We start from the raw sequence: 12,050 nt of genomic DNA, 5'->3' as shown, positions 1-12,050 counted from the left end.
GAACACCTGTCTATCAGCTAGAATTCTGACCCTCAAAGACCTGTTAGTCTGCCTTTAAAATGTCCACCTCCACTCCATTTATTATCCTAAATTAGATGCACCTGTTTGAGGTCGTTAGCTGCATAAAGACACCTGTCCACCCCATACAATCAGTAAGAATCCAACTACTAACATGGCCAGGACCAAAGAGCTGTCCAAAGACACTAGAGACAAAATTGTACACCACCACAAGGCTGGAAAGGGCTACGGGGAAATTGCCAAGCAGCTTGGTGAAAAAAGGTCCACTGTTGGAGCAATCATTAGAAAATGGAAGAAGCTAAACATGACTGTCAATCTCCCTCGGACTGGGGCTCCATGCAAGATCTCACCTCGTGGGGTCTCAATGATCCTAAGAAAGGTGAGAAATCAGCCCAGAACTACACGGGAGGAGCTGGTCAATGACCTGAAAAGAGCTGGGACCACCGTTTCCAAGGTTACTGTTGGTAATACACTAAGACGTCATGGTTTGAAAGCATGCATGGCACGGAAGGTTCCCCTGCTTAAACCAGCACATGTCAAGGCACGTCTTAAGTTTGCCAATGACCATTTGGATGATCCAGAGGAGTCATGGGAGAAAGTCATGTGGTCAGATGAGACCAAAATAGAACTTTTTGGTAATAATTCCATTAAACGTGTTTGGAGGAAGAAGAATGATGAGTACCATCCCAAGAACACCATCCCTACTGTGAAGCATGGGGGTGGTAGCATCATGCTTTGGGGGTGTTTTTCTGCACATGGGACAGGGCGACTGCACTGTATTAAGGAGAGGATGACCGGGGCCATGTATTGCGAGATTTTGGGGAACAACCTCCTTCCCTCAGTTAGAGCATTGAAGATGGGTCGAGGCTGGGTCTTCCAACATGACAATGACCCGAAGCACACAGCCAGGATAACCAAGGAGTGGCTCTGTAAGAAGCATAACAAGGTTCTGGCGTGGCCTAGCCAGTCTCCAGACCTAAACCCAATAGAGAATCTTTGGAGGGAGCTCAAACTCCGTGTTTCTCAGCGACAGCCCAGAAACCTGACTGATCTAGAGAAGATCTGTGTGGAGGAGTGGGCCAAAATCCCTCCTGCAGTGTGTGCAAACCTGGTCAAGAACTACAGGAAACGTTTGACCTCTGTAATTGCAAACAAAGGCTACTGTACCAAATATTAAAGGGGGGGTGAAATGCTATTTCATGCATACTGAGTTTTTTACACTGGTAAAGAGTTGGATTCCCATGCTAAACATGGACAAAGTTTCAAAAACTAAGTTGTACGTTTGAAGGAGTATTTTTGTTCCAAAAATACTCCTTCCGGTTTGTCACAAGTTTCGGAAAGTTTTTTTCGAGTATGGCTCTGTCTTACGTAAGATAGGGCGGAATTTCCTTATATGGGTCCTAAGGGCACTTCTCCGGTAAGATCGCGGCCGCGTGCGCACTCGTAGACCAGAGCAAGAGTGAAAGCAGTTCGCCATCAAAGCGCCCTGCCCGGCTTTTGGGAAGTCAATGTCACCAAAGAAGTGTGTTTTTGGTTGCCAGGGCAAGACAACCCTGCACAGATTCCCAAAGAACCCAGCGTTAAGGAACCCGTGGCAGTTTGTTTTCCTGAGCATAAACGGAGTTGTGTAAGACTGTTGTTCCCTGCATTTCGACGATGATTGTTTTATAAACAAAGCCCAGATCTACGGATTTGCAGATCGTCTAATGCTTAAGGATCGAGCAGTCACAATGATAAAAGTTCGCGGTCGTGCGTTGGAACCGGACGGTGAGTAAAACTGTTTGTTGAACAAATGTCTCTGTGTGTTGTCACTAGCTTGGCGCGTTAGCACAGCTAAGCTTCCCACACGGCCCGCCCCCAGCCGCTCGGTTTTTTCCGGAAAGACTCGGTACAGCCTATCTTTATGTTAAAAATTTAATAAAACAAAATACTTTTTGGAGATATGAAGGATACAATATTACTCTATAGGTACTCAAGATTAACAGGAGATTGAGTGAAAATGAGCATTTCACCCCCCCTTTAACATTGATTTTCTCAGGTGTTCAAATACTTATTTGCAGCTGTATCATACAAATAAATAGTTAAAAAATCATACATTGTGATTTCTGGATTTTTTTTTTTAGATTATGTCTCTCACAGTGGACATGCACCTACGATGACAATTTCAGACCCCTCCATGATTTCTAAGTGGGAGAACTTGCAAAATAGCAGGGTGTTCAAATACTTATTTTCGTCACTGTATATATATACATACTTGAGGTGTATGTGTATATATGACACGCAGCGACACTATTCTATTAAATTCAATGGAGAGCTGGCGATTTCCAGCGACAGTGACTGTAGGCTTTAAGCTGAGCAGGAGCGACAGCCAATAGGAGTGAAGTCAGTGAAGATTCGTCAAGATTGAGTTATTTTAGTGATTTTTCCCTCGTTTATGACCCGTCTCTGAGCCTGAGCTTTAGTGCAGATACAGCAGGTGGAAGTAAATAAAGCTGGAGATATTCAATCAGATGACAGGAGCATTTGTTGGGTCCAGTCATGTGATGGAGTCTGTGAGTGTGTGTGATGTTCTTGTTCAGGGGAAGATGTTAAAAGCCACACAGTGAATAATTAACCAGTCTTGTGACGAGCCTGTTTTCTTCTGCAAGCTTACAGAGACCGAAGGAACTGGCCTTGTGTTGAGAACAACATAATATCATCTATATACTGAATACTGTCATCTATATACAGCAGAATATCATCTATATACTGAATAATATCATCTATATACTGCACACTGACAAGAGTTAACACTCAAACGTCTAATCTAACTCAATATTGGACAAAATGTAAATTAACGTTTTTATTTCTGCGATGATAACGTCTCTGAGTATTCTCTGTGTTATACGGTCTCCATCATGTGAGCTGTTATCACTGCGGTGTTTCACACTCGTCTGCTGTAGCGGATCAGACTCGAGCATACACACACAATTAACTCATTATCTGTCATAATACAGTTTTTAAAGAAAGTTGTCGTTTGGGTTTTTACTGTTTTTTTTCTCTCTTGTGCTTTATAATGTTTTTGTCACACGTGCTCCTCCTCAAGCATCTCGGTGTGTGTGTGTGTGTGTGTGTGTGTGTTCAGGGCCCGTACAGGATTACTTTAGTTCCCATAGAAGACATTCAAACACTGTCAGTCCAAGTGAAGACTGTCTGATAAACTAGTCTGATCGATAAACTAGTCTGATAAATTAGGACAACTTAGTTTGAATAAAATTAATATTTCTGTAGTGTTCAATGTTGTTATCAATAGAGATACGCGGATGGGGTATTAGTAATCTAAACGACATAGACCATTAATAACACAGACTGTTAACAATTGTTTTTAATTAGTATTTAAACATTCTCTATGATATAAAATGTTTGTAAAAAATATTTTAATAACACGGTTTTGGCGGTTATAGAGTTGTAATGACAGTGTTCAACTATAACCGTCGGTCTCACGGTTATATACTAACCGTCTAGTAGTCTGATAAACTAGTATGATAAACTAGTAGTCTGATAAACTAGTCTGATAAACTAGTAGTCTGAGAAACTAGTCTGAGAAATTGGTAGTCTGTTAAACTAGTCTGATAAATTAGTACTCTAATAAACTAGTCTGATAAATTAGTAGTCTGATAAACTAGTCTGATAAACTAGTCTGATAAACTAGTAGTCTAATAAACTAGTAGTCTGATAAACTAGTAGTCTTATAAACTAGTCTGATAAACTAGTAGTCTGAGAAACTAGTCTGAGAAACTAGTAGTCTGTTAAACTAGTAGTCTGTTAAACTAGTAGTCTGATAAATTAGTAGTCTAATAAACTAATCTGAGAAATTAGTAGTCTAATAAACTAGTCTGAGAAATTAGTAGTCTGATAAACTAGTCTGATAAACTAGTAGTCTGATAAACTAGTATGATAAACTAGTAGTCTGATAAACTAGTCTAATAAACTAGTAGTCTGATAAACTAGTAGCCTGATAAACTAGTCTGATAAACTAGTAGTCTAATAAACTAGTCTGATAAACTAGTAGTCTTATAAACTAGTCTGATAAACTAGTAGTCTGAGAAACTAGTCTGAGAAACTGGTAGTCTGTTAAACTAGTCTGATAAATTAGTAGTCTAATAAACTAGTCTGATAAACTAGTAGTCTGAGAAACTGGTAGTCTGATAAACTAGTCTGAGAAACTAGTAGTCTGAGAAACTTGTCTGAGAAACTGGTAGTCTGATAAACTAGTCTGATAAATTAGTAGTCTAATAAACTAGTCTGATAAACTAGTAGCCTGATAAACTAGTAGTCTGATAAACTAGTAGTCTACTAAACTAGTCTGATAAACTAGTAGTCTAATAAACTAGTAGTCTGAAAAACTAGTCTGATAAACTAGTAGTCTGATAAACTAGTCTAATAAACTAGTCTAATAAACTAGTCTAATAAACTAGTCTGATAAACTAGTAGTCTGATAAACTAGTCTGATAAACTAGTCTGATAAAATAGTAGTCTAATAAACTAGTCTGAGAAATTAGTAGTCTGAAAGTAATAGTCTGATAAATTAGTATGATAAACTAGTAGTCTGATAAACTAGTCTAATAAACTAGTCTGATAAACTAGTAGTCTGATAAACTAGTCTGATAAACTAGTAGTTTGATAAACTAGTAGTCTGATAAACTAATCTGATAAACTAGTAGTCTGATAAACTAGTAGTCTGATAAACTAGTAGTCTGATAAACTAGTAGTCTGAGAAACTAGTCTGAGAAACTGGTAGTCTGTTAAACTAGTCTGATAAATTAGTAGTCTAATAAACTAGTCTGAGAAATTAGTAGTCTGAAAGTAATAGTCTGATAAACTAGTATGATAAACTAGTAGTCTGATAAACTAGTCTAATAAACTAGTCTGATAAACTAGTAGTCTGATAAACTAGTCTGATAAACTAGTAGTTTGATAAACTAGTAGTCTGATAAACTAATCTGATAAACTAGTAGTCTGATAAACTAGTAGTCTGATAAACTAGTAGTCTGATAAACTAGTCTGATAAACTAGTCTGATAAACTAGTAGTCTGAGAAACTAGTCTGAGAAACTGGTAGTCTGTTAAACTAGTCTGATAAATTAGTAGTCTAATAAACTAGTCTGATAAACTAGTAGTCTGATAAACTAGTCTGATAAACTAGTATGATAAACTAGTCTGATAAATTAGTACTCTGATAAACTAGTCTGAGAAACTGGTAGTCTGATAAACTAGTCTGAGAAACTAGTCTGAGAAACTGGTAGTCTGATAAACTAGTCTGATAAATTAGTAGTCTAATAAACTAGTCTGATAAACTAGTAGTCTGATAAACTAGTAGCCTTATAAACTAGTAGTCTGATAAACTAGTAGTCTAATAAACTAGTCTGATAAACTAGTAGCCTGATAAACTAGTAGTCTGATAAACTAGTCTGATAAATTAGTAGTCTAATAAAGTAGTCTGATAAACTAGTAGCCTTATAAACTAGTAGTCTGATAAACTAGTAGTCTAATAAACTAGTCTAATAAACTAGTAGCCTGATAAACTAGTAGTCTGATAAACTAGTAGTCTAATAAACTAGTTATAAACTAGTCTAATAAACTAGTAGCCTGATAAACTAGTACTTTGATAAACTAGTAGTTTGATAAACTAGTTTGATAAACTAGTACTTTGATAAACTAGTAGTTTGATAAACTAGTCTGATAAACTAGTAGTTTGATAAACTAGTCTAATAAACTAGTAGTCTAATAAACTAGTTATAAACTAGTCTAATAAACTAGTAGCCTGATAAACTAGTACTTTGATAAACTAGTAGTTTGATAAACTAGTCTGATAAACTAGTAGTTTGATAAACTAGTACTTTGAAAAACTAGTAGTTTGATAAACTAGTCTGATAAACTAGTAGTTTGATAAACTAGTCTAATAAACTAGTAGTCTGATAAACTAGTCTAATAAACTAGTCTAATAAACTAGTAGTTTGATAAACTAATCTGATAAACTAGTCTGATAAACTAGTAGTCTGATAAACTAGTCTGATGAACTAGTCTAATAAACTAATCTGATAAACTAATCTGATAAACTAGTCTGATAAACTAGTCTGATAAACTAGTAGTCTGATAAACTAGTCTAATAAACTAGTAGTCTGATAAACTAGTCTGATAAACTAGTAGTCTGATAAACTAGTAGTCTGATAAACTAGTCTAATAAACTAGTAGTCTGATAAACTAGTCTAATAAACTAGTAGTCTGATAAAGTAGTCTGATAAAGTAGTCTGATAAACTAGTAGTCTGATAAACTAGTAGTCTGATAAAGTTGTCTGATAAACTAGTAGTCTGATAAAGTAGTCTGATAAATTAGTAGTCTGATAAACTAGTCTGATAAACTAGCATTAATGCCCGTTCACACCAACATCTGATGATTAAGATCTGATGATGAGTGTGTGTGATCTGATGAGTGTGTGTGATCTGAAGAGTGTGTGGATCAGACGACTGTGTATTGCAGTATATTGTAGTTTTTCTGCTGTATTTCACAACAACACAACATCTTTCAGCATCTTTCCTTCAGCAACGCCTGCCATGTTTACATTTCTCACGTGCGTGAGAAAGAAAAGCGACGTGAAATCCAGTCAGACTGAAACAGATTTACAGAAATGTGCTTTGAATAGGGTTTCACACACACACACACACACACACACACACACACACACACACACACACACACACACACACACACACACACACACACACACACACACACACTGAACTCTCTGATTATTCTTATGTATTCTGTAGGACAGAAGCTGCTGGATTAGACAGAAGACACTGTCATTATTATAAACGGTTGTTTCACTATGAAGTTTGATGCAGAAAAGCCTGTAATGTGTGTGTGTGTGTGTGTTTCTTCAGGTACAAGCGTGTGTTCTCCGTCGGGACTCATGGCATCACCACATACAATCCCACCACCTTAGAGGTTACAAACCAGGTACTGATGATTACAGCTGTGCTTCACATCATAATTACAATACAGTAATTAAAAAATCAGCCAATTAATAATAATAATAATGTATTATTAATAATAATATTATTATTGATTTTATATTAATAATGTGTTTTCTTTTTATTATTATTATTATTACTATTATTGTCATCAGTAACATAGATACAATTATATTTCTTGTTTTCATAGTATTAATGTTAATAATAGTAATACTGATAATTATTCTTTATTATTATTATCATCATCATTAATATTATTATTTGTTGCTGTATTATATTCATCAACAACTATTATTATGCAAACATAACCTCTGTGGTGTGTGTGCGTGCGTGTGTGATCTCTGTGATGTGCGTGTGTGCAGTGGCCGTACGGGGACATCTGTGGCCTCACTCCGGCTGGTAAAGGTCAGGGCTCGGAGTTTAATCTCACCTTCCGGAAGGGCAGCGGGAAGAAGTCGGAGACGCTGAAGTTCTCCACCGAACACCGGACCGAGCTCCTGACCGAAGCCCTGGTGAGACAGCTGTACTCTTCATCACTTCATCACTCCTCTTCATCACTACATATCTCCTCTTCATCACTACATTACTCCTCTTCATCACTACATCACTCCTCTTCATCACTACATCACTCCTCTTCATCACTACATCACTCCTCTCATCACTACATCACTCCTCATCACATTACTCCTCTTCATCACTACATCACTCCTCTTCATCACTACATCACTCCTCTCATCACTACATTACTCCTCTCATCACTACATCACTCCTCATCACATTACTCCTCTTCATCACTACATCACTCCTCTTCATCACTACATCACTCCTCTCATCACATTACTCCTCTTCATCACTACATCACTCCTCTTCATCACTACATCACTCCTCTCATCACATCACTCCTCTTCATCACTACATCACTCCTCTCATCACTACATCACTCCTCATCACATTACTCCTCTTCACCACTACATCACTCCTCTTCATCACTACATCACTCCTCTCATCACTACATCACTCCTCTTCATCACTACATCACTCCTCATCACATTACTCCTCTTCATCACTACATCACTCCTCTTCATCACTACATTACTCTTCATCACTACATCACTCCTCTTCATCACTACATCACTCCTCTCATCACTACATCACTCCTCTTCATCACTACATTACTCCTCTTCATCACTACATCACTCCTCTTCATCACTCCTCTTCACCACTACATCACTCCTCTTCATCACTACATCACTCCTCTTCATCACTACATCACTCCTCTCATCACATTACTCCTCTTCATCACTACATCACTCCTCTTCATCACTACATCACTCCTCTCATCACATTACTCCTCTTCATCACTACATCACTCCTCTTCATCACTACATCACTCCTCTCATCACATCACTCCTCTCATCACTTTACTCCTCTTCATCACTACATCACTCCTCTTCATCACTACATCACTCCTCTCATCACATTACTCGTCTTCATCACTACATCACTCCTCTTCATCACTACATCACTCCTCTCATCACATCACTCCTCTCATCACATTACTCCTCTTCATCACTACATCACTACATCACTCCATCACTCCTCTCATCACATTACTCCTCTTCATCACTACATCACTCCTCTTCATCACTACATCACTCCTCTTCATCACTCCTCTTCTTCACTACATCACTCCTCTTCATCACTACATCACTCCTCTCATCACTACATCACTCCTCTTCATCACTACATTACTCCTCTTCATCACTACATCACTCCTCTTCATCACTACATCACTCCTCTTCATCACTCCTCTTCATCACTACATCACTCCTCTTCATCACTACATCACTCCTCTTCATCACTCCTCTTCATCACTACATCACTCCTCTCATCACTACATCACTCCATCACTCCTCTTCATCACTACATTACTCCTCTTCATCACTACATCACTACATCACTCCTCTTCATCACTACACCACTCCTCTTCATCACTACATCACTCCATCACTCCTCTTCATTTCTACATTACTCCTCTTCATCACTCCTCTTCATCACTACATCACTCCTCTTCATCACTACATCACTACACCACTCCTCTTCATCACTACACCACTCCTCTTCATCACTACATCACTCCTCTCATCACATTACTCCTCTTCATCACTACATCATCACTCCATCACTCCTCTTCATCACTACATCACTCCTCTTCATCACTACATCACTCCTCTTCATCACTACATCACTCTTCATCACTACATCACTCCTCTTCATCACTACATCACTCCATCACTCCTCTTCATCACTACATCACTCCTCTTCATCACTACATCACTCCTCTTCATCACTACATCACTCTCATCACATTACTCTTCATCACTACATCATCACTACATCACTCCTCTTCATCGCTTCATCACTCCTCCTCTTCATCACTACATCACTCCTCTTCATCATTACATCACTCCTCTTCATCACTACATCACTCCTCTTCATCACTTCATCACTCCTCTTCATCACTACATCACTCTCATCACATTACTCTTCATCACTACATCATCACTACATCACTCCTCTTCATCGCTTCATCACTCCTCTTCATCATTACATCACTCCTCTTCATCACTACATCACTCCTCTTCATCACTTCATCACTCCTCTTCATCACTACATCACTCTCATCACATTACTCTTCATCACTACATCATCACTACATCACTCCTCTTCATCGCTTCATCACTCCTCTTCATCACTACATCACTCCTCTTCATCACTACATTACTCCTCTTCATCACTTCATCACTCCTCTTCATCACTTCATCACTCCTCTTCATCACTACATCACTCCTCTTCATCACTACATCACTCCTCTTCATCACTACATCACTCCTCTTCATCACTACATCACTCCTCTTCATCACTACATTACTCCTCTTCATCACTACATCACTCCTCTTCATCACTACATTACTCCTCTTCATCACTTCATCACTCCTCTTCACCACTACATCTCTCCTCTTCATCACTACATTACTCCTCTTCATCACTTCATCACTCCTCTTCATCACTACATCACTCCTCTTCATCACTACATCACTCCTCATCACTACATCACTCCTCTTCATCACTTCATCACTCCTCTCATCACTACATCACTACATTACTCCTCTTCATCACTACATCACTCCTCTTCATCACTACATTACTCCTCTTCATCACTTCATCACTCCTCTTCACCACTACATCACTCCTCTTCATCACTACATCACTACATTACTCCTCTTCATCACTTCATCACTCCTCTTCATCCCTACATCACTCCTCTTTATCACTACATCACTCCTCATCACTACATCACTCCTCTTCATCACTACATCATTCCTCTTATCACATTACTCCTCTTCATCACTACATCACTCCTCTTCATCACTACATCACTACATTACTCCTCTTCATCACTACATCACTACATTACTCCTCTTCATCACTACATCACTACATTACTCCTCTTCATCACTTCATCACTCCTCTCATCACTACATCATTCCTCTTATCACATTACTCCTCTTCATCACTACATCACTCCTCTTCATCACTACATCACTCCTCTTCATCCCTCACTCTTCTTCACACTGACCTGTAATGCTGATGTTGTCTCTGTCTGCTCCTCAGAGATTCAGAACGGACTTCTCCGAGGGAAAGATCACCGGGAGAGTGAGTATAATCCCTTCTGATCCTGTCGGCAAACGCGGTGTGAAATGACGCCGTTTCACGCAGAAATTCATCTTTACATGTAAACAGTGTTTTCTCCCTCACCTGCGTCACAATCCCAGCCGATCACACACAGGTTTTTTGACACACACCAAGGTTGTGCAATTGCTATCCAAGTTTATAAGAGGGGATGAATCCAAAAGTCATTTTCTAAGTGCTTTTTGACCCCTGCCAGGCACCGTACGGTAACTGCTGCACTTCAAGGTAGTTAACACATTTTAAATCTGAACACTTTTATTACTGTAATGCTGGAAACTGTTTAGATGAGTAACATTACGTCACCGCTCCACTACAGCGGGCGCCAGCTGGTGAGAAAGGAAAAGGAAGATTTTTTTTTTTAATGGGTAATTATTATGGTGTTTTTAAAATATTTGATATGTGCATATTTGTAAGTTTGCACTAACTTATTTCTGCTAAAATGACATCCATCACTTTGAAAGATCAAATGCAAAACCATTTAAACTACAGTTATAGAGTTATATAAATTATAACTATGTAATGATTGATTCCAAGCACATGACCTTTGTTTACGGCTCAGTTCACAGTCAGGTGATTGACAGCATAACATCGCTCCTCCATCCGAATGCATGAGTTAATCACTGAGCTGTACTCATCCTTCCCTCGGGGCGTTTTGACCCGAAACTCTTTTTAAAAAAAAAAAAAATTTAATTGAGGGATTGAGGAGTTAAATGGAGTTTTGTGGTTGAAGTTGAAAAAAGTAACACATCCTTCCCTCTCGGGTCAATTTGACCCCCATTGGAATGGAATGTGAGGAATGCTTCAGTACACATTGAAAAATATAAGAATGCTCAAAATTCAGACTAAAAATGCTAAAACTTTACCAAAAGTTTGTTTTATAATGTCTACATGTGTATCTGAATGCACACTGAAGAGAACTGACTCTATGACCCAGAGGAACAGCTCGTTTGCTCCATATAGAGCTATAAGGCCATCTAGAGTCATGAAATATCATCTTATATTCGTTTTTTTCCACAAGAGGTCGACAAAGACACACAATGTAAGATATTTAGAGCTGAATTTAAAGGGTTATGCAGACAATTATGAGTTATTTTCAATTTAAGTTGAACGAATGTAAGTAATGTGCTTAAATGACTATTTATTATTTATTGATCAAATCTAGTAATTTAAAGGTATTAAAATATAAAGTAACAAAAAACTGTACAGACTCACACATGAGAAACCATCGCCGTCCACCAGAGCTTTACCTCTGATGTCCTTCCCCTT

General features: G+C 38.3%; 1 protein-coding gene across 4 annotated transcripts in view; it reads left to right on the top strand.

Moving 5' to 3' along the window:
* The window catches only part of dnajc13 (DnaJ heat shock protein family (Hsp40) member C13), a 141,413-nt gene that overhangs the window by 27,744 nt on the left and 101,619 nt on the right, over window positions 1-12,050 (top strand). For all 4 annotated transcript variants that reach the window (XM_079863183.1, XM_079863182.1, XM_079863181.1 and 1 more), the window contains exons 3-5: window positions 6,942-7,017; window positions 7,394-7,543; window positions 10,707-10,748. In XM_079863183.1, the coding sequence (XP_079719309.1) occupies window positions 6,942-7,017; window positions 7,394-7,543; window positions 10,707-10,748 (268 nt within the window). The remainder of the gene's footprint in view (window positions 1-6,941; window positions 7,018-7,393; window positions 7,544-10,706; window positions 10,749-12,050) is intronic.

This window comes from Squalius cephalus (genome assembly GCF_949319135.1).
Source record: "Squalius cephalus genome assembly, chromosome: 25".
Classification (NCBI taxonomy): Eukaryota; Metazoa; Chordata; class Actinopteri; order Cypriniformes; family Leuciscidae; genus Squalius; species Squalius cephalus.
The sequence above is the reverse complement of the archived record's forward strand: the minus strand, read 5'-3'. Positions and strand labels throughout refer to the sequence as shown.